The sequence below is a fragment of the Pelodiscus sinensis genome, chromosome 5 (assembly GCF_052426305.1).
Source record: "Pelodiscus sinensis isolate ZL-2025 chromosome 5, ASM5242630v1, whole genome shotgun sequence".
In the NCBI taxonomy this organism is placed as follows: Eukaryota; Metazoa; Chordata; order Testudines; family Trionychidae; genus Pelodiscus; species Pelodiscus sinensis.
Window position 1 is genome coordinate 119,368,149 of NC_143056.1, and position 23,856 is coordinate 119,392,004.

General features: G+C 43.2%; 1 protein-coding gene across 1 annotated transcript in view; it reads right to left on the reverse strand.

Annotated features, from left to right (window-relative positions):
- Positions 1 to 23,856, reverse strand: part of LOC102456400 (mucin-2) — a 72,998-nt gene that overhangs the window by 10,466 nt on the left and 38,676 nt on the right. The window contains exons 28-38 of the mRNA XM_089778834.1: positions 23,514 to 23,624; positions 22,703 to 22,732; positions 18,532 to 19,224; positions 16,731 to 17,375; positions 10,527 to 13,343; positions 7,886 to 8,082; positions 5,312 to 5,480; positions 4,074 to 4,321; positions 1,164 to 1,347; positions 802 to 1,003; positions 17 to 195 (exon numbers count right to left, since the gene is read on the reverse strand). Of these exons, the coding sequence (XP_089634960.1) occupies positions 17 to 195; positions 802 to 1,003; positions 1,164 to 1,347; positions 4,074 to 4,321; positions 5,312 to 5,480; positions 7,886 to 8,082; positions 10,527 to 13,343; positions 16,731 to 17,375; positions 18,532 to 19,224; positions 22,703 to 22,732; positions 23,514 to 23,624 (5,475 nt within the window). The remainder of the gene's footprint in view (positions 1 to 16; positions 196 to 801; positions 1,004 to 1,163; positions 1,348 to 4,073; positions 4,322 to 5,311; positions 5,481 to 7,885; positions 8,083 to 10,526; positions 13,344 to 16,730; positions 17,376 to 18,531; positions 19,225 to 22,702; positions 22,733 to 23,513; positions 23,625 to 23,856) is intronic.

Sequence of the window (23,856 nt, forward strand, 5' to 3'; positions counted from 1 at the left end):
AAATGTCTCTACTTACCACAGGTGCCATCGGTATAGCCTCTCCAGTCAACACAGACACCCTGGTCAGCACAGATGGTAGCGTAAATTTGCAAACTAGCACACTCGAGATGGGAGTTTGGAACAAAACAGCTGTCGTAAATGCAGGCACGGTAGTAGTTATGGTAGTCGACAAGGCTATGGCACTTTTCAAACACACTAGAAGCAGAAACATGTAATTAGTCACTGTGCTTAGTTCAAGGTGCTGGATGGCATATTTTAGCAAGGGGTTGCACTGGGACCACTGAAAAGGACTCATCCATGACAGAGCAGCATTTCACTGGAGTACAACCTTCCAATACACTGAGACCTTAATCTTTATACTATCTCTCGCTCCAAAATACTGCATCCCCCTAGTGGCTGGAGGAATCTAGTGTCACCATGAATTAGAGTTGTCAATAAAACTTGGTTTGAAATGTCCCGTCTTTGAAGCCACATTGTGAAACTTAAGCACGAGCTCCCTTTGGCTTGTCAGGGGATCCATATCGGCTGCTGAGACAGCACAGTAGAAGATCCAAGTGGAAAGGGCTGGAGAAGGCCAAGGAAGCCAAAAAGTGTATGAGAGGGCCAAAGAATCAGTAAGAAGCCTGAATGGCAGTGAGGAAGTTGCAAAGATGAAAGCAAAATAGGAGGAAGTTAGAAAGAACAGAGGATAGGGAAGGAGCAGATGCAGCTGCAAGAAATGATGAAGCAACAGCAAACCTGCATTTCAGATTGCCACGGAATTCCAAAATTATAGGTCTGTACCACTGCTGGTGTATTTACCTTCCCTTAAAGAGCTCACAGAGAGCAGATGGTTTGCAGGTATCTGGGACAGGAGGAGGGCCCGGTGTCGGAATTACGGTTGGAGTGCACTGTGGCTTTTCGGGGTCATGAACCACCCAATGGTCCGCCATGGTTTCACAGCTACCTGGGAACTTTCCATTAGGTAGCATACAGTCATCTGTTTTGTTGTTGTTACAAGTTCCTAAAATTGACAAGAAGTAGAAGGATTCACACCCCAATTTTCCCCATCACATAATCGTATTTACATCCATCACAATGAATCAGCAACAAGTCTCTCTTACTGCCAGAATTTTCATTTAACTTTTATATTTCAGTCTGAAGGTAGAAAAATAGATCCTTACCACACTGTCCTTGAGTGTTGTTGCCAAACAGACTGTAGGCCAATCTAACTGAGAAAGACAAGCCATTGTAGCTTACGTTTACCCCAATTCGCTCAATTTCCACTATGTAATTTACTCCTGACTTAAAGACTTTCATGCCATATTTTTCATAAGGGGTAGCGACTTCCTGACCATTTACCTTCACCTAATGTTCAAAGAAAAAGGAGAAGAAACATACCTTTACATTATGTTCATTAAAATAATCTATTGATCATTAACTTGCACGGGAGATGCAATGTAAAGGAAAGTAATGTTCTTATGACCCTAAACTTCCTTGCTATCTATTTCTGATGTGCTGTATGTTTCTTTGCATGTGACAGGAATGTTGAACTCCCTCTCTAAGGCTCAGCAAAGGGCTACCTCCACCTGGGGATTCATGTTCAGAATTTGGGCCTCAGGACAAGGTGTGCCATACTCTGACTCTGAGCCTCTATGGGTTGATCTGCTGCAGGGTGGCCAGGGAGAAGTGACTGCCCCGTGCCAAGGCAATCCTTTCCCCCCAGCTCTAACCCCTCTGCAGCCCCACTATGCCACAACTTGTCAGGGTGTGCAAGGGGTTCCCTCGTCTTCAGTGGGTCTGGCACCGGAGTGCTGCCCCCATCTCCCAAGACAGTCTGGGAGGTCTTGATGCCCCATGGGCAATTCCCCAGCCTACCTTTGCTTCTCCCCTCCCTCCCAACCCGGGGGGAGCTGCTGCAGGCAGGTGGCTTCTGCCTGCCTATGGGGGGGGAGTAGAGTGAGGGCAACTGGCTTGCTGCTTGCCATGTGCTGAGCATGCTCAGTGACTGCTGAAATCTGACAGGGGTGACCCTGTTCCCACCCCTCCCCCTTCTTCCCTAGCTGTGGACCCCACCTAGGCCATTTCCTTTAGCCTCTAGTGTCATGGTAGCCCAGCTCTGGTAACTATCTGGCTTCTCATTGGCTGTCTGCCCACTTAGATCATGCAATGGCAGAGCTGGTTGCTCCAGAGAAAGGGAATTCTTTGATCTACATTCATGTAAATAATGAAATGGAATGAAATAGGGGGAGGAAAAAAATCTTATTGTTAACAACCATGTGGTAGGCAGAGTGCAGCAATTCTCACATGAAGGGGTGGGCCACCCAAGAGAGGCGTAAGAATATGACAAGAGAGGGATGAGCTGTGAGGGAGTCCTTGGTTAGTTTTTTTAAGACCTTGGGCCATCAACCGCAGGATGCTGGAGCTTGAGCAGAAGGGGCATGCACACCCGGGAGGCAGGGATAAAGGGGACAGCTGGAGTCCCACCATCTAGGCTCCCTGGGAGGCAACTCATGCTCAGGCTCCTCCCGCATCTCTTCCAGAGAGGCAGTGGGGCTCGGATGCTCAGCCCTGGAATGGCAGCCATAGCACCGCCAAAGCTATAGCACAGAAAAGTACTAACACAATCATTTGTCACGTTGCCTGTCTTATTTCTGCACTGATTTGCAAAGTGATATTGACGCATATCACTGCCACCCTGTGCTGGTGTAGCGCTGCCTGGGTGGCCGTGTATGATGTACTTGGTGGGAGGGCACATAAATGACTGTCTATACAAAGAAGCTGGGCCCAATCAAATAAGTGTGAGAACTGCTGGCCTAGTACATTCCTCTTATGCTCATCTAGTACTGATAAGTTTTGCTCTGTCTCAGGAGCCAATGGGGAATGTAACCAGACTGTTGTTGTCTTGCAACATTCTACATGTAATGTCACCTCTACAATTGTCCGCCTTAATATTCCAAAGGCCAGCAAAGAGCTGATGATGAAAAATAAGAAGATGAAGAATTCTAAAAGCAAGTACAGATTTAACCTCACTAGTCTATCATCCTCAGGTGCTGAACCAGAGAATTTGCCAAACCACATTAGGTCAATATTGTCTAGTAGCATTACCAACACTTCCACTGTTTAATATTGTCTGACAGCATTACCAACATTTCCACCATTTATTGGGCTCTTAGAAGATATTTGGGGGTAAATCAGAGCTAAATACCAGCATAGAACACTGAGAGCTAGAACTGGTGGCTGTCAACAAACTTTATGGGAGGTTTGGCCACACTCATGATAAGTAGATATCTGGTTAACTAAAATCATGCTGGATCATGGATGTTGCAGGACCAGAGATTGCCAGACTAGAGAGATTCAACCTGTACTTCCAACATATTTTGGAGAAGACAGGTTATAAAACATGCCACATCCCAATCCTTGGAACTTGGGACTAAACTGATGAAGGCTTTTCACTTGAAATATATAAAAAGGAAGCATTTTCACCCATCATGAGGTGTGAATACTATCAGCAAAGCCATTTGCCAGATGAGAATATATTTTAAAAATATTTTGGTCTACCACTCTGATTCCCATCTCTAATTCAAATGTAATCTCTTGATCAAACCTTAATATGATTTACTGCCCTCCCTCAATCACTCTCTCAATCCTGCTTTCCAAGAACAATGAGATGTTTCTTACTCATTGGATACCATTTGGCATTTATTATTATTAATTATTATTATTATTCCTTTAGGGTGTTATCCACATCAAAATCCTTTAAAATCAGATTACAATTTTCCATTTTATGTTGTCTGCTAAAATGGATTTCTCCATGGGCCATATTTTGATGGGGGAAGGGATTGTAAAGATCTGAGTCTCCAAAGGGGGAGGATTTCTTTCAATATGCAGAGGAAGAAGTGTTCCTATAAAACTCCATTAAAGCAACCCACAGAACAATTATTCTATTTTCCTAACGTTGTGGCCAATGTAATCAGTTCTGAATGCCATTAGCTTATACAGGTTTGAATCTGATTAACTGAGGGCAGGTACAAGCTGCACATCAATATCAATCTGAGCAAATACATGTAGGTTTATTAGTCACTTTTCAATACCTGTATTATGAAAGGAAACATTTTCAGAGTCTTTACGTGCACTTCCTGGGTCTCGTATTTCACAATGAGCGTGCGTGGACAGGACACTGTCTCCCGTGCATCACAGTGATAGTTGTCAATGTAGACCCCAAAGTTGTCAATCTTTTTGTGAATTTCTTCCACCAGGACGTATGTGCAATTCCCTTGGTAACTATAGTACTGTCCATCAAAGGTCACATAATGTGGGTCTCCCCAGCCAGTGCAGTAGCCTGTCAAGAGATTGAGAGTTAGTTTAGCTGCAGAGTGAGAGCATGAATAAGGGTGTTAGTAAGTGGAAGAACAATTCATCCTACTTCAATAGGCATCAAATAGAAATGAGAGAACCTGCATGCAGTGAACTACAAATAAGTAAAGAGAATTAATCTAAAATTTCAGTTGGAACATTTTCCATATTTAAAGAATCAGAATTATTTGTTTCTAAGTTTACAGGATCCATTTCTGGAAACTTCCAGTTTCAGGCAGAACAAACAGAAATATCAAAAATTCTCTGAACAAGGCTGTGCTTGTGCTATTTCCTACCAAGTTGAAACCCAGTAAGTGCCGTGAATCTCTCTAGTAGGCCTGTGTGCTTGAGAGACCTCCAGCCAAGCTTCTGGATCAAAGAGCTCAAGATTGTTTCAAGCAGCTGGCTCAGAATCCAAATTTAGCAGCTTAGGCCCATTTTTAATGTTATCATATAGGGTCAAATTCCATCACTCTACTCTTGCTATGCATCCCCTTGCTATGAACGACTGCAATGGGATTACTTGTGTACTGAGCTACCAGTCAACCTGAGTAACTAAGTAGAAGAATCAGGTCTGTACAGATGGCATCATTCAGGGAAAAAAGGGGCCAGAACCAAACAATTTTGAAGAGCAACATGCTAATGCTTTTTTCATTGTTACCCTTAAGGTATGTCAAAGGCTCTCACATACTGATTTGTAATTTAATAATCCAAATAATTTAATAGAATAAAAGCTAAAATGAGAGAGTGAAGAGTAGGCTTCTTCACAAAATGTAAAAAGCTGGTGTTGGGATGGAGCTAGGTAGGGAACCTATGACTAATCTAGCAAGTGGTCCTACGGTTGAGACTGAATTTCATTGCTAGAGATATGAGGAGTTGATCTTGCACAACATCTGTCCCCACTACAAACATTGCAGTTCTTATAACTATTATTGGTCCGTCAGAGATAAAAATACCCTTCAAACAATACACTTACAGTCACACTCCCAGTGCCAACAGCATTCATCCTTTACCCTCACGGGAGTGAGCCCATTGCTACAATTAGGCTTAGGGACATCTTCGCATATGATCGTATTCAGCACCCATGTATCGTTGTCCTTGCATATTGCCTCCGTGCAGTTACATGGCCAGTAGCTCTCACCTGGCTGGATTTAAGACAGAAGAAGAAAAGAAAGTGAGACTTGGAATAAAGCCATCAGACTACTAAGGGGAAAAACTGGAGTTCTGGAGATTTTACATAGCTTTATATTGACAACATCTTTTTTCCAAACACATTTTTGAAAGTGAGAATAAAGCACCACATGGCCATCAAGGTTTCTAAAATGAGATTTCTGCATTGATATGGATTTATTATAAGCACAGGGCCAGTCACCAGCTTTTTGTCCCTTCACTGGGGCACAGTGTAAAACGGCAGCTGCATTGGAGGTATTGAGTACCAATAGACCTTTTGGAAACAGTATCATCAGTCAGCCAATAGAGGCATCCCAATTTATTTTGATGTCACATTTCACAAGGGAAAAGTAACGGTGCAGTGACTATGCCATGCCTGTAAAAGCTGTGTGCACTTGAATAAAGTTCTTAGTGCAGTGATTCCAATCTGCTGCGGCTAGAAGCAAATGCAGCTCTTCAGAGCATTTTAGAGGCACTACCCACACATGTTTGATTTGAGCGTCCCTTTCTGACCTTGGCTTCAGAGGCCTCATCACAGTGATACACAAAATAATCCAGGAAAGTTTACGCCCAAATAGATCTGTTAGTCTTTAAGCTGCCACAGGACTCCTCATTGTTTTTACAAATACAGACTAACATGGCTACCCATCTGATCAATAGGAAGTGATGGAATTTGCTGCTAGTAAGGAACTATTTGGTAATTCTTTCACAAAAGGCTCCTTCACAGTTTGACAAAGCACAATACTGTGGTGTAGTCAAAAGTCAATATGGTTTCTGTAAAAGGAAATCATGCCTTACTAATCTATTAGAGTTCTTTGAAGGGGTTAAGAAACATGCAGACAAGGGCGATCCAGTAGATATAGTATACTTAGATTTTCAGAAAGCCTTTGACAAGGTCCCTCACCAAAGACTCTTGTGTAAATTACATTGCCATGGGATAAGAGGGAAGGTCCTTTCTTGGATTGAGAACTGGTTAAAAGACAGAAACAAAAAGGGTAGGAATAAATGATAAATTTTCAGAATGGAGAGGGGTAACTAGGGGTGTCCCCCAAGGGTCAGTCCTGGGACCAATCCTTTTCAACTTATTCATAAATGATCTGGAGAAAGGGGCAAGCAGTGAGGTGGTAAAGTTTGCGGATGACACCAAACTGTTTAGGATAGTCAAGACAGAAGCAGACTGTGAGGGACTCCAAAAAGATCTCACCAAACTGAGTGATTGGGCAACAAAATGGCAAATGAAATTTAATGTTGATAAATGTAAAGTAATGCACATCGGGAAAAATAACCTGAACTATACGTATAGTATGATGGGGGCTAATTTGGCTATGAAAAATCAGGAAAGAGATTTTGGAGTAGTTCTCTGAAAACTTCCACACAGTGTGCAGCGGCGGTCAAAAAGGAAAATAGGATGCTAGGAATTATTAAGAAAGGGATAGAAAATAAGACACAGAATATCTTACTGCCCCTGTATAAAACTATGGTACACCCACATCTTGAATACTGTGTATAGATGTGGTCTCCTCACCTCAAAAAAGATATTTTGGCCTTGGAAAGGGTTCAGAAAAGGGCAACTAAAATGATTAGGGGTTTGGAACGGGTCCCATATGAAGAGAGGTCAAAGCGACTGGGACTTTTCAGTTTAGAAAAGAGGAGACTGAGGGGGGTTATGATAGAGGTATATAAAATCATGAGTGGTGTAGAGAGGGCGAATAAAGATAAGTTATTTATTAGTTCCCATAATAGAAGAACTATAGGAAACCAAATGAAATTAATGGGTAGCAAGTTTAAAATTAATAAAAGAAAGTTCGTCTTCACATAGCGTGTAATCAACCTGTGGAACTCCTTGCCAGAGGAGGCTGTGAAGGCTAGGACTATAACAGAGTTTAAAGAGAAGCTAGATAATTTCATGGAGGTTAGGTCCATAAAAAGCTATTAGCCAGGGGATAGAAATGGTGTCCCTGGCCTCTGTTTGTCGGAGACTGGAGAAGGATGGCAGGAGACAAATCACTTGATCATTGTCTTCAGTCCACCCTCTCTGGGGTACCTGGTGCTGGCCACTGTCAACTGAAAGGCTACTGGGCTAGATGGACCTTTGGTCTGACCCAGTATGGACGTTCTTATGTTCTTATAGCCCCTTGAAGAAATGCCTCTTGAGAGTTGAAGTTCAAAGAATGCTCTGGATGTATGAAATACCATAATGAAGGAAAGGGCCACCCTGACTGCCAAATTAATGTGACTTAGATGGAAAAATCTTTATACATCCAAAATATTAGAGGAACACTGTGCTAATGAATTGATTAAAATATCCTTCAAACTGCACATATGCTAGAACAAAATGGTCTTCTTTCATAGACATGATAAAAATGTAAAATCTACTTACTCGAATGAGAGTACCATTAGGTGTCTTACAATCAGATGGGGGAGTAGATGTCACTTCGGGTATACAGGTGGTGGTAGGTGTTGTTGTCCCTGGGGTGGTGGTAATAGGTGTTGTCGTCTCTGGTGTAGTGGTAGGTGTCGAAGTGGTTGTGGTGGTGGTGGTGGGGGTTGATGTTGTCGTCTCTGGGGTAGATGTTGCTGTGGTGGTGGTAGTGATAGGAAAATCAGATGTAAATATCAAAATCATTTGTAAAAACAATTACTACTGGAAATAAATAAGCTACCCTTACAACATTGCCTGTTATGAAAATGTTCTCTTTGACAGAAGGTACCATGAATCCAAACTACGCTAAATAACAAATATAGAGAGTGTACAGAGCATTACTATGTCCTGGATTCTTGAAATTCTACCTGAGTTTCATGCAGACTTTGTCTTTTTTATAAGAACATCTGGGTTATTTTACTAGACTTCACCACGACACTGGTAGACTCAAGGACTGCATATATTTAGGGAAAAGATAAATGTGATAATTATTATGCATGGCCAGTGAAGCAGCAATAACTCCTTCCACTTAAGCTGAACATATGGGAGAGATGTAGGAATATGAGACAGAAGTTGGATGTTAAGTGTATAATTATATTAATTCCTCTGCCCGTGAGTTACTCAGCATCACTTGCCTAAACAGCAATCACGGAAATTGCTCTGCACACTCTTTAAAACCTGCTTCAGCCTTCTGAGGTTTGGAGGAACAGGTTTAGGCCCAGCTTATACAGGGATTTAACATGCCTCTTACCCCCATGTACATCAGGGCAGGATGTGTTCCAAGCCAAAACAATGGTCACAATTATTTTATTCTTAAATCTCACCGAATACCTTGGCAATACATATTTTAAAATGTCGATTAATTTCAATTTTCAGGTAAAAGGGTAGCTTGTCTAAAATGTTCATACAAAAAGTGAGAGAGTTTTTTCCAGTTGATGCTGTATTTTACGTTATTACTTTTGGGTAATAAGAATCACATCCACACTTAAAGATTGTTATTGGTATTATTAACTGTGGGCAGTTATTCTTCAGTTCCTATCTGTTGAAGTACAGGCCATGCTACCTTTTCAGTAATCTTTGGAGTGGTAGTAGCAATGGCCATATATTCTGGCCAGCAACAGTTGATCTCATAATTGAGACAGATAGGGATTGGATTCGGGCACTTTGTGAGTTGGTCTTTATTACAGATAAGCACAGTGAAAACATCACATTGCAATTTTTGTCCTAAATCTACAATGGAGATGATAGCGACAGGCAATTTCGGACTTCTCCATGAAATATTCAGTGGATTCTTGTGTATCTGTGAGGAGTTCCACATTCTGATTTTTTTATAGGCTTCTAATCACCATTTTCTTGGACATGTAAAAACTTCAACACTTTGACATCCAGGGGATATCCAGATCAACAGCTCTTACACAAGCTTAAGACCTAGAGACTTTTATGAGAGTCATACCTGGTTATACCAGCTTTTTTTTTTCTTTTTTGCAACTTAATTCATAAAATCCAAAGATGAAATACCTGCATTCCCACACATATTCTTTTATCATTCTAAACTGAAAATGTTTTCCCCCTCCCTAGCTTTCTCTTTTACTTTTGTTCCCTCTGTTTTCTACCTATCATACCTCACAATGAGGAGTGTTCTTATTAAGAAATTTACTTGAAAAGCTTAAAAAATAATGAATAGTCTAGTAGCATGTTAAAGAATAAACATGTAGATGATATCATGAACTTTTGTGTGTAGAGCCCACTTCTTCTAATGACTAGAGTATTAAAAGTACAGCTCAAAGAATAAATAAGGGAAGGAGGAGAATTCGGGAAAAGGAGGGGAGGAAAGAAAAAAAGTAGTGAATTAGATTGTTCAACTTACCAGCTGCAGATAAGAACAACCTAAATCACTACTTTTTTCTCTTTTCCCCTTTCCTTTTCCCTGCCTAAGGTACTACAAGACTATTCATTGTTTTTAAGTTTTTCCAGTAATAAACTAACTCGGCTACCCTTCTGAAGCTTTTGTTACTTGAAAAGGTTGAAAAGATTGTGGTGATAACTGCGATGGAGAAATAAGAATATCACTATAAGAGTTCCAATTAAATGAAAACAGAAGTTAAAATAGCGGCAATATTCAGTTCAAGATTTGTGTTCAAGACACTAGAGTTGCCTTCATTCAGTGCACCAGCCAATTATCACACTTCTTTCATATTCCCAGCTATGACCATTGAATGCAGAAACATTTTCATCACGATGAGCAGGGCTCGCCGAGCGGTGGCGAGTCCCACTCGCCAGCCACGCGGCAGCTGCACAGTTCTGCACACTGCACATGCGCAGATCGTTCTGCGCATGCGCAGATCGCTCTGCACCGGCTCTTCCTGGGTGTAATCTACTCGCCACAGGCAAGTAGATTACATTGTTTGTCAAGCCCTGACGATGAGAACAACAGTAACACCAGTGCCTGAGGTTCTCCCTTTGCAGTTTAAAGCAACTTCTAGTGTTTAAATTCTTTTCTACTTCAGCATGATAAACCCATGAAAAACCATAGATATAAACAGTCATAGCCAGGCCATATCTATGCAATTTCTATGCAATCATTCTTTAAACAACTTACCTGAAGTAGTTGTTGTTGTGGTGGTGGTAGGTGTTGTTGTCCATGAGCTAGTTGTTTCTGCAGTGGTAGATGTTGCTGTAGATGGCGTAGTTGTTTCAGTGGTGGTGGTGGTGGTGATGGTAGGTGTTGTTGTCGATGGAGTGGGTGTTTCAGTGGTGGTGGTGGTGGAAGGTGTGGTGGTTGATGGAGTGGGTGTTTCAGTGGTGGTGGTAGTGATGGGAGGCGTTGTTGTCGTTGGAGTGGGTGTTACGGTGGTGGTGGTGATGGTAGGTGTGGTTGTTGATGGAGTGGGTGTTTCGGTGGTGGTGGTGGTAGTTGTTGTCGATGGAGTGGGTGTTTCGGTGGTGGTGGTGGTGGTGGTAGGTGTTGTTGCTGATGGAGTGGGTGTTTCGGTGGTGGTGGTGGTGGTGGTGGTAGGCGTTGTTGTTGATGGAGTGGGTGTTTCAGTGGTAGTTGTGGTAGGTGTTGTTGTTGATGGAGTGGGAGTTTCGGTGGTGGTAGTGGTAGATGTTGGTGTCGATGGAGTGGGTGTTTCGGTGGTGGTGGTGGTGGTAAGTGTGGATGTTGATGGAGTGGGTGTTTCAGTGGTGGTGGTAGTGATGGGAGGCGTGGTTGTCGATGGAGTGGGTGTTACGGTGGTGGTGGTAGGTGTTGTTGTTGATGGAGTGGGTGTTTCGGTGGTGGTGGTGGTAGGTGTTGTTGTCGATGGAGTGGGTGTTTCAGTGGTGGTGGTGGTAGGCGTTGTTGTTGATGGAGTTGGTGTTTCGGTAGTAGTTGTGGTAGGTGTTGTTATTGATGGAGTGGGAGTTTCGGTGGTGGTAGTGGTAGATGTTGGTCTCGATGGAGTGGGTGTTTCAGTGGTGGTAGTGGTAGATGTTGGTGTAGATGGGGTGGGTGTTTCGGTGGTGGTGGTGGTAGGTGTTGTTGTTGATGGAGTGGGTGTTTCGGTGGTAGTTGTGGTAGGTGTTGTTGTTGATGGAGTGGGAGTTTCGGTGGTGGTAGTGGTAGATGTTGGTGTCGATGGAGTGGGAGTTTCGGTGGTGGTGGTGGAAGGTGTGGTGGTTGATGGAGTGGGTGTTTCGGTGGTGGTGGTAGTGATGGGAGGCGTTGTTGTCGATGGAGTGGGTGTTTCGGTGGTGGTGGTAGTGATGGGAGGCGTTGTTGTCGATGGAGTGGGTGTTTCGGTGGTGGTGGTGGTAGTTGTCGATGAAGTGGGTGTTTCGGTGGTGGTGGTGGTGGTAGGTGTTGTTGTTGATGGAGTGGGTGTTTCGGTGGTGGTGGTGGTAGGTGTTGTTGTCGATGGAGTGGGTGTTTCGGTGGTGGTGGTGGTAGTGGTGGTGGTAGGCGTTGTTGTTGATGGAGTGGGTGTTTCGGTGGTAGTTGTGGTAGGTGTTGTTATTGATGGAGTGGGAGTTTCGGTGGTGGTAGTGGTAGATCTTGGTGTCGATGGAGTGGGTATTTCGGTGGTGGTAGTGGTAGATGTTGTTGTAGATGGGGTGGGTGTTTCGGTGGTGGTGGTGGTAGGTGTTGTTGTTGATGGAGTGGGTGTTTCGGTGGTGGTGGTGGTGGTGGTGGTGGTAGGTGTTGTTGTCGATGGAGTGGGTGTTTCAGTGGTGGTAGTGGTATATGTTGGTGTCGATGGGGTGGGTGTTTCGGTGGTGGTGGTGATAGGTGTTGTTGTCGATGGAGTGGGTGTTTCGGTGGTGGTGGTGATAGGTGTTGTTGTCGATGGAGTGGGTGTTTCGGTGGTGGTGGTGGTAGGTGTTGTTGTCGATGGACTGGGAGTTTCGGTGGTGGTGGTGGTGGTGGTAGGTGTTGTTGTCGATGGAGTGGGTGTTTCGGTGGTGGTGGTGGTGGTAGGTGTTGTTGTCGATGGACTGGGTGTTTCGGTGGTGGTGGTGGTGGTGGTAGGTGTTGTTGTCGATGGACTGGGTGTTTCGGTGGTGGTGGTGGTGGTGGTAGGTGTTGTTGTCGATGGAGTGGGTGTTTCGGTGGTGGTGGTGGTGGTGGTGGTAGGTGTTGTTATTGATGGAGTGGGTGTTTCCGTGGTGGTGGTGGTAGGTTTTGTTGTCGATGGAGTGGGTGTTGTGGTGGTAGTGGTGGTGATGGTGGTAGGTTTTGTTGTTGATGGAGTGGGTGTTGTGGTGGTAGTGGTGGTGATGGTGGTAGATGTTGTTGTCGATGGAGTGGGTGTTTCAGTGGTGGTTGTGGTGGTAGGTGTTGTTGTCGATGGAGTGGGTGTTTCAGTGGCGGTGGTGGTAGGTGTTGTTGTCAATGGAGTGGGTGTTTCGGTGTTGGTTGTAGTGCTGGTGGTAGGTGATGTTGTTGATGGGGTAGGTGTTTCAGTGGTAGTGGTGGTGGTAGGTGTTGTTGTTGATGGGGTAGTTGTTTCTGTCGTTGTGGCGGTGGTGGTAGGTGTTGTTGTCTTTGATGTGGTCGTTTCTGTGGTGGTGGTAGAAGCTGTCATTGTTGTAGTAGTAGGTTCACATATGACTTTGCAGCAGTTAACGCGGATCTCATAATTGAGACACTTAGATATTGGCATTAAGGTTCCTGGCATTTGGTCTTTATTGTTACAGACAAGCCCAGTGGAAACATCGCATTTCACTATTTGTCCTAAATCTTCAATTGGTAAGTCAGGATATTTCTCAGCTCTGCATTCTATATCTATTGGCTGGTCACATATCGCTGAGTCGTTCCATTTTCTTATGTTTTCATAGGTTTCATAATCACCCGGGTTTATGAAAATATCTGGGTAACTCACATCAATCCAGTCAGACCAGGAACACACAGTTACAGGGTTAGGAGTGCATGGTGCTGCAAGAGAACAATGGAATGACAATTTTAGAAAGAACAGAAACATGCATGACATAATAGTTATGTTAGTGGTGCTAAAAATGACACACTGGATGCACATTGCTCCAAACCAAATAATTAGTGCAACCTACAACAATTTGGAATGAGAGCATGGTTATGAGCTACTCTGCACCAGTTGAAATTGTTAAGTGCTTCAGTTCAAGTCAATGGTGAAAAACAGCATGATCCGAATCAGGCTCTGAATGTGCTAAATTGTTGTTTCTTATGCACAGAAAAGAATGTAGCATGAACAGTAGTTACATGTGAGAAAAACATGAAAGGGGGAACAAGATTGAGCAGACACTCTCTACTTTATCTCACTCTCTACTTTATCTCATAGCCTCCTGTTAATTGCTTTTCCAGCCATTTGCACCTAAGTTTATTATCGCTACAACAAATTAATGAGTATTATATAGCATAAAGACACAGAACAAAGCAGCTATAGAGCCGTGTTTCATGGCCAAATGCAGACCAGCAGCTGGTCACGGGACAAAGAAAAAGGATTCTGAGGTAATTCATCACAAGGACAGAGAAGAAACCGGGAGGCACAACGAGATATTGAAATCCTGAGTCTTGGTCTACAACTGCTATGCCAGAGAAATGCTGAAATTATAGTCACTCAGTCCTCTGAAAATCCCCTCTAGGACTGGTGGTAGCAAGGGTTGCATATATCAAGGAATACATGCAAATATGATAAATATTATGCCTGTGTAAGGATGCAATAATCACTCCGCCCACTCAAGACTTACATGTGGGAGAGTCATTGTCACAATAATCAGAAGACCAGTCTAGGGCAGGAAAACAGAGTATTTAATTAACACTAACTCCTTAGCCCACAAGCAGCTCAGTATCACCTGCCTACAGAGCAGTCCCTCTGCCCACTCCTTAATACCAGTTTCAGCATCCTGAGGTTTGGTGGGACACATGTTTGGTGGGACTCCTTATCCAGGAATAAGGAACTTAACAGTCTTCGTATTCCCGTGTAAATCAGGGGCAGGATATGTTCCTAGTGAAAATAATGGCCACTATTATTTTATTCTTTCATATTATTTTATAAATCTCTGCTATTAGGACCGTTCTGTTTATAGCTTCCATGTCCACATTATTATATCTTAATTTTATTGATGTTTACCTTTGGTTAATAAGAATCACATAACTTAAAGACTGTTATTGTTATTATTAACCATGGGCAGTTATTCTTCAATGTCATACCTATTGAAGTCTGATTATGATTCCTGTTGTAGGAGTCAATATTGGCATGGTTCCCTTTGTAATGGTTGAAGGCTTAGTGGTGCTAGTTGAAGTAGTTGTTGGTGATGGGATTGAAGTGAATGTTGGATGCTTAGTATTGGTAGTTGTCAGGACAGCGATTGGAATGGGTGTTGGGGGCCCAGTGCTGATAGCAGTTGGTGGTGTTATGGCAGCTGTGCTTAGGATGAGGACTGAAGATTTGGCATTAGTTGGGGGGATTGCAGGCTCAGTGCTCACTGTAGTGGTGGGTATAGGGGTTTGAAGGAAGTTGTGCTTCTGGCTATGGGGATTGGAGACTTAATGATAGTTGTGTTCGTGGGTTTGTGGGTTGGTTGTAAGTGTGGGAATTGGTTAGTGTGCTTGGAGGCTCAGTGGTAATTGTGACAGGAGGGTTGGAGGGATGGTGGTAAATGTACTGATGGGCACTCCTTGCAGGAGGCAAAAGGGATCTGGCAAAAAAGGCTTGCTTTCTTTACAGATCTCCCTCTAGACTGCCGCTTTTCCCCAACAAAGTGCTGAGTCGGTAAAAACAGTGGCAATTTTCATGCAAATTAGGCATGGGATATTTAAATCCCCGCTTCATTTGCAATGTCAACCAGCCTAATCTGCATCCCTCTGCCAACAGAGGGACTCAGTCTAGACATATCCATACTGTCGACAGAGACTTTGTTGACAAATAGCGTCTAGACTACAGCCAGTTCTGTCGACAAAGCAAGCTGCTTTTTCAGCAGAGAGACTAGATGCTCTCTTTTGATAAAGCACAGTGTGGATGCAATAGCGTCTTTTTTTGACATAGGACTGTCGAGAAAAGGCGTTATTCCTTGTAGAATGAGGTTTACTGCCGTTGACAAAACTGCCACGTTCTGTCAACTTTCTGTCGACAGAACTCAGCAGTAATGGAGATGAAGGTATAGTTTTGTCGACAAAACCTTGTGGTCCAGACACACCCTTAGTCTCCCTCCAAGAAAAGACTCTTCGCTATCTGTAAGTAGAGTAAAATTTAGATAAATCCTTAAGGTTTTATTGTTTTATGGTTTGGGAATGGGAATCTGATGTCTGTGCATTTAAAAATGGGGTTTCCTCTCCTTTGTAACTAAGCTCTTGGCCCATAGGGTCCCCCCATGAGTTTATTAACTGGTGACATTTCCAGCTAGTCATTATGCTTGTAACAGGTGTATTGTGGTGATAATACAAATTTTTTCTCTTTCCTTTTTATTAACCTGGTATTGGTTAATTTTAATTTTCTGGTTTTACTTTTGGGGTCCAACACTTCCCAAGTAGTCTCTCTCTGGTTTCTTTATTACTTGGATGGTGGCAGTGGAATATTTATCCCCAAAATCTAGAGCTTTAAGATTTTGGGGGGAAGCTTTATACCAAAGCATGGAAAGATCAGGTTTTGGGGTTCTTTTGCAGGCTCCTGCTTCTGCATTTATTGTGCCAGAGTGGGGAAAAAGCCTTGATAAAGACCTAGAGATTTTTATGGGAGTTATACCTGGTTACACGGGTTTGAAACTGTCCGACTGGAAAGAATTTTTCTTTTGCCACTCAATTCATAAAATCCAGAGGTGAAATACACCCATGCTCACACATATTCTTTTACCATTCTAAAGTGAAAATGTATTTTTCCTCCCTGGCTTTCTTCTTTTTCTACATTTTCCTTTGTTTTCTACCAACCATGTTATACAACAAGGAGTTTCCTTATCAAGAAACTTACTTGTTGGAGTTATGGTACATGTAATAGAGAAAAAAGAAACATCAGTTTAAGAGTTCCAGAGAAATTAAAACAGTAGTTAAAATCCCAGACATATTCAGTTCTAGATTTGTTTCCAAGATGCTAAGGGCACCTTCCATCAGTGCAACAGCCCCTTAAAGATTTATAAAACTTGCTTCATAGTCCCAGCTGTGACATTCACAAACATTTTAATCATGGTGGGAACATCAGTCAGACCAATGCCTGATGTTTCCCTTATTGCAGATTAGAGCAACTGTTAGCATTTAAAAAATGTCTTACTTCACCATGAAAAAACATGCAAAAGCATAGCTATAAATGGTCATGAGGCACCAAAGGTCTATGCAATCTTTCTGTAAACCACTTACTTGGAGTAATCGTCACTGTGGTGGTGCTGGTAGGTGTCGTTGTCTTGGGGGTAGTGGTTTCAGTGGTGGTGGTGGTGGTGCTGCTGCTAGTGGTGGTAGGTGTTGTTGTCGATGGGGTACTTGTTTCTGTGGTGGTGGAGATGGTGGTAGGTGTTGTTGATGGAGTAGTTGTTTTAGTGGTTGTGGTAGTAGTGGTAGTGGTGGTGGTAGGTGTAGTTGTTTCTGTGGTGGTGGTGGTGGTAGGTGTTGTTGTCTTTGGCGTGGTTGTTGCTGTGGTGGTGACGGAAGTTGTTGTTGTTTGAGAAGTAGTTCCACATATGACTGAGCAGCAGTTAACGCGGATCTCATAATTGAGACAAATAGGAAATGACACTATGGGTCCTGGCTTTTGGTCTTTATTATTGCAGACAAGCCCAGTGGAAACATCGCAATTCACTATTTGTCCTAAATCTTCAATTGGTAAGTCAGGATATTTCTCAGCTCTGCATTCTATATCTATTGGCTGGTCACATATCGCTGAGTCGTTCCATTTTCTTATGTTTTCATAGGTTTCATAATCACCCGGGTGTGTGGCAAAATCTGGGTAACTCACATCAATCCAGTCAGACCAGGAACACACAGTTACAGGGTTAGGAGTGCATGGTGCTGCAAGAGAACAATGGAATGATGATTTTAGAAAGAAAAGAAACATGCATGACATAATAGTGATGTTAGTGGTGCTAAAATTGACTCACTGGATGCACATTGCTCCAAAACAAATAATTAGTGCAACCTACAACAATTTGGAATGAGAGCAGGGTTATGAGCTAATCTACACCAGTTGAAATTGTTAAGTGCTTCAGTGAAAAACAGCATGATCCGAATCAGGCTCTGAATGTGCTAAATTGGTGTTTCTTATGCACAGAAAAGAATGGAGCATGAACAGTAGTTTCATGTGAGAATAACATGGAATAGGGAACAAGATTGAGCAGACACTCTACTTTATCTCACAGCCTCCTGTTAATTGCTTTTCCAGCCATTTACACTTAAGTTTATTATTGCTACAACAAATTAATGAGTATTATATAGCATAAAGACACAGAACAAAGCAGCTATAGAGCCGTGTTTCATGGCCAAATGCAGACCAGCAGCTGGTCACGGGACAAAGAAAAAGGATTCTGAGGTAATTCATCACAAGGACAGAGAAGAAACCGGGAGGCACAATGAGATATTGAAATCTTGAGTCTTGGTCTACAACTGCTATGCCAGAGAAATGCTGATAATATAGTCACTCAGTCCTCTAAAAATCCCCTCTAGGACTGGTGGAAGCAGGTTTGCATATATCAAGGAATACATGCAAATATGATAAATATTATGCCTGTGCATGGATGCTGTAATCACTCCTCCCACTCAAGACTTACATGTGGAAGAGTCATTGTCACAATAGTCAGAAGACCAGTCTAGGGCAGAAAAATGGAGTGTTTAAGATTAACTCCTTAGATCCATGAGCAGCTCAGTATCACCTGCCTACAGAGCAGTCCTTCTGCCAACTCCTTAATACCAGTTTCAGCATCCTGAGGTTTGGTGGGACACATGTTTGGTGGGACTCCTTATCCAGGAATAAGGAACTTAATAGTCTTCTTATTCCCATGCAAATCAGGGGCAGTCAGACCAATGCCTGATGTTTCCCTTAATGCAGATTAGGGCAACTGTTAACATTTAAAAAATGTCTTACTTCACCATGAAAAAAACATGCAAAAGCATAGCTATAAATGGTTATGAGGCACCAAAGGTCTATGCAATCTTTCTGTAAACCACTTACTTGGAGTAGTCGTCACTGTGGTGGTGGTGGTAGGTGTTGTTGTAGAAGGGCTGGTTGTTGCTGTAGTGGTGGTGGTGGTAGTAGGTGTTGTTGTCGATGGGGTACTTGTTTCTGTGGTGGTGGAGGTGGTGGTAGGTGTTGTTGTCGATGGGGTACTTGTTTCTATGGTGGTGGAGGAGGTGGTGGTCGGTGTTGTTGTCGATGGGGTAGTTGTTTCGGTAGTGGTGGTGGAGGTCGTGGTAGGTGTTGTTGTTGATGGGGTACTTGTTTCTGTCGTGGTGGAGGTTGTGGTAGGTGTTGTCTTTGACGTGGTCGTTTCTGTGGTGGTGGTGGAAATTGTCGTTGTTGTAGTAGTAGGTTCACATATGTCTTTGCAGCAGTTAACGCGGATCTCATAATTGAGGCACTTAGATACTGGCATGAAGGGTCCTGGCGTTTGGTCTTTATTGTTACAGACAAGCCCAGTGGAAACATCGCATTTCACTATTTGTCCTAAATCTTCAATTGGTAAGTCAGGATATCTCTCAGCTCTGCATTCTATATCAATTGGCTGGTCACATATCGCTGAGTCGTTCCATTTTCTTATGTTTTCATAGGTTTCATAATCTCCCGGGTTTATGAAAAAATCTGGGTAACTCACATCAATCCAGTCAGACCAGGAACACACAGTTACAGGGTTAGGAGTGCATGGTGCTGCAAGAGAACAATGGAATGACAATTTTAGAAAGAGCAGAAACATGCATGACATAATAGTGATGTAAGTGGTGCTAAGAGTGACACACTGGGTGCACATTGGTCCAAAACAAATAATTAGTGAAACCTACAGCAATTTGGAATGAGAGCAGGGTTAGGAGCTAATCTACACCAGTTAAAATTGTTAAGTGCTTCAGTTCAAGTCAATGGTGAAAAACAGCATGATCCGAATCAGGCTCTGAATGTGCTAAATTAGTGTTTCTTATGCACAGAAAAGAATGTAGCATGAACAGTAGTTACATGTGAGAATAACATAGGGTATGTCTACACTACAAAGTTAGTTCGAACTAACGGACGTTAGTTCGAACTAACTTTAATAGGCGCTACACTAGCGCTCCGCTAGTTCGAATTTGAATCGAACTAGCGGAGCGCTTAGTTCGAACTAGGAAAACCTCATTTTACGAGGACTAACGCCTAGTTCGAACTAGCTAGTTCGAACTAAGGGCTGTGTAGCCCTTTAGTTCGAACTAGTGGGAGGCTAGCCCTCCCCAGGTTTCCCTGGTGGCCACTCTGGCCAACACCAGGGAAACTCTATGCCCCCCTCCCGGCCCCGGACCCCTTAAAGGGGCACGGGCTGGCTACGGTGCCCGTGCCAGGTGCAAGCCTGCCAGCACCCAGCTAGCAGACCCTGCACCTGGCACGGCACAGAGCCACCCACCCGATGCCCCCCAGCCCACCCCCTCTTGCCGGGACCAGGCTGGCGGCTCCCGGGAGCTTGCCCTGGACCGCAAGAGGCGGGCACCTTCCTGGGCTAGTGCGGACATCGTGGACCTCGTCCACGATCTCCTCACTAGGCACAGGAAAGTGGCCGTCTAGGGCAGGAGAGCTGCCAGCCTGGCCACCCAGGACCAGGTGTGCATGAAAATCAAGGGGGTCCACTGAGACCCCCGACCCTGAGCCCTGAGCTTACAATGGCCGTACTGGGTCAGACCAAAGGTCCATCTAGCCCAGTAGCCTGTCTGCCAACAGCGGCCAACCCTAGGGACCCTGGAGGGGATGGACCGAAGACAATGACCAAGCCATTTGTCTCGTGCCATCCCTCTCCAGCCTTCCACAAACTTTGGGCAGGGACACCACTCCTACCCTCTGGCTAATAGGACTCCATGGACCCAACCTCCATCACTTTATCTCACTTCCCTTTAAACTCTGTTCTAGTTGTAGCCTTCACAGCCTCCTGCAGCAAGGAGTTCCACAGGTTAACTATTTGCTTTGTCAAGAACAACAACTTTCTCTTACTAGTTTCAAGCCTGCTACCCATTCCTTTCCTTTGGTGTCCTCTAGTCCTTCTTTATGGGAACTAATGAAGAGCTTTTCTGTATGCACCCTCTCCACCCAACTCCTGCTTTTAGAGCCCTCTATCCTGTCCCCCCTCCGTCTCCTCTTTTCTAAGCTGAGAAGTCCCAGTCTCTGTAGCCTCTCTTCATATGGGACCTGTTCCCAACCCCTGATCATGTTAGTTGCCCTCCCCTCTCCCAGCCTTTCTCTTCCCCTCTCCCACCTCCTTTTCCCAGTCTCCCCCAGTTTTTTTTCAATAAAGACAGAGTCAATGTTGGAAGAAACGTTATCTTTATTTTGTACATCAATAAGAAGGGGGGCTAAGGAAGGGTAAGTGGAAGGAGGTGAGGGAGGAATGGGGTACGAGCCCCCGATGGGGAGGACTGGGCTGGCTCTGCGGGCTTCTGGGGGTGGAAGCTCTCCTGCAGCCCCCCAATTACTCCCTCTCCGCAGATGGCAGCCTGCGGCAAGTGCAGCCGGGCTGATGGCCGAGTGGTGTGATGTGCCCAGTGTGGGCACTCAGGGCACTCCAAGCCAGAACTTCTTTGCAAGCGGGGCACCCCTTAGAACTGTGTGTCCGGGGTGGGGGTCGGGACCCTTTAAGCGCAGCCCTCGGCTAGCCTGAGACAGCATCTCCATGCTCTAAGTCCTCCTTTTATGCCCTGCCGGCACTGCTTCCGGCCATCCTTAAGCCCTGTTCAGAGTCCACTCAATGTGGACTTACTAGTTCGAACTAGCAAAACGCTAGTTCGAACTAGTTTTTAGTTCTAGATGCGTTAGTTCGAACTAGCTTAGTTCGAATTAACTAATTCGAACTAAGTTAGTTCGAACTAGCGCTGTAGTGTAGACGTACCCATAGAAGAGGGAACAAGATGAGCAGGCACTCCCTGCATTATCTGATAGCCTCTTATGCTTTTCCGGACACTTGTACCTAAGTGCTTTTATTGCTGCAATTAATTAACTAGTACAGTATAAAGACCTCAAAGTATCCATAAACAGTATTTAATTCCCAAAAAGATGCCTGTAGTGGCTCACTGGGCAAAGAGACAGTATCCTGAGGTAGGTCACTAGGACATAGAAGAACCTATGGAGCAAATGAAATATTGCATTCTTGAGCTTCAGACTCCAACTGCTGTGCCATGTAAATACTGTCAGTTAGGTCTCAGAGGGGTAGCCATGTTAGTCTGTAATTTTAATGCACTGAGTAGTCCCCTGTGACACCTTAGAAACATATATATATAAGCTCATGATACTCTGTGTCTGTGCGTGTGTGTTTGTGCGTGCACACATGAATGTGTGTACATACATATATATATATATATGTGCGCCTCTAAGGTGCCAGAAAACTACTGGAAATAAAGGCAGCTTATTTCTCTCTGTTTTGGAGATTCAAACAAATATATATTCATGCTTGTATGGAATCAATACTTCTTGTAATAGAATGTGTAATTATATTGATGGAAATGATACAAAGGGGAAAGGAGAGTAGATGTAAATATCCAAATTATTATAACATAAATGCAATGGTAGTAACTAAATACACCGCCTCCTACACACACATAGAGTATGTCTACAGAACAGTCTTCTCTCAAGAGAAGACTGCAAAGTAGGCATACCAGAGTTGCAAATGAAGCAGTGATTTATATATCCCACGTTTCATTTGCATACTCGCACCTGCACGCTGTTTTGAAACACAGTTGTTTCAAAAGTGAAAGTGCGCTCTGGGCCGTGTTAGTTTGAAACAAACCCCTTGGTTCGAACTAACGTTACTCCTCATTTTTTGTAACGTTACAAAAGTAATGTTAGTTCAAACCAAGGGGTTTGTTTCGAGCTAATGCAGCCTGGACCTCACTTTCACTTTTGAAACAGCTGTGTTTTGAAACAGCGTGCAGGCGAGAGTATGCAAATGAAGCATGGGATATTTAAATCCCCTCTTCATTTGCAACTCCGATATGCTTACTTGGCATTCTTCTCTCGAGAGCAAAATGCAGTGTAGATATACCCATACATAATTTTCTGAGGTAATAATTTGTCTAAATGAAAATGTAATTTTTTTACTGCCTGGCTTTCTCTTTTTCTTCCTTTTCCCTTGTTTTCTTCCTTCCATAGTCACAAAGATGATTTTACTTTTTAAGAAACTTACTTGTTGCAGGTGAAGAGGTTGTGGTGGAAACTGCAATGGAAAAATAATAAGCATCACTTTACAATCCTAAGAGCTTCAGGAACATTTTCTTGGTTCAGCATCATCAAGCCATTCACAAAAATAATTATAAACAGTTACGAGAAGCCAAAAGTCTATGAAATCTCTCCATAAAACATTTTCCTTCAGGAGAAAAACCATTGGAAGTGCATTCAAATTGGAACTTGACCAGTATTACAAAACACATACAAATGTAATAATTGTATGTATATTCCGGTAAGCAGTAAGTCCAAATCTTAACTGTGGAAGAGACATAGCAGGAAAGACAGCCACATGGTAGGGATGCTGAATGTGTAATTACATTCACTCTTTAGTCCATGAATGGCTTGGTATCACCTGCTGAAAAAGAAGTCACAGAGATGCTCTATATATTCTTTAATTACAGTTTCAGCCTTCTGAGACTTGTTAGGGCATGTATGGAATCAGTTTGGATAGGAACAAGATTTAAACATACCCTTTCCTCCTGTGTAAATGAGGGCCAGGATTTGCTCCAAATATATGTATCTATTATTTTATTGTTAAACCTCAAAAGTACATGTTCAAAATCAATTGGCATTCAGTATATACTGAATGTCAAGTGAATTTAAATTAGGACGTGGAAAAGATGTCTTGGAAAAGAGTGATTTTATTCAAAAATAATGCCATGTGTCATTGAATTTTGTGACAAAAGGCTAAAAAATGTTGAATATATTCAGTGAATCTCTGTTGCAAAGGCAGTTCTGTCTATAGCTTTTAGTTAATGTAAAATTCTTACCTGTTGGGGTGGTTGATGTTGACACACTGGTAGTTGTAGTTGTAGTTGTAGTTGTAGTTGTAGTAGTGGGTGGGGTGGTAGTTGAAGGCGGAGTGGTGGTTGAGTGGCAGCCTGGAAGAAATAGTTTAATTATGAAGATTCAGGGGGTAGCTGAGTTAGTCTGTTACAGAAAAGAACAACAAATGGTCTGGTAGCACTTTATAGATTAACAAAACATGTCAATGGTATCATGAGCTTTCGTGGGTCATCTGAAGAAGTGGGCTGTGCCCACGAAAACTCACGATACCATCTACATATTTTGTTAGTCTATAAAGTGCTACCAGACCATTTGTTGTTTTTTAAT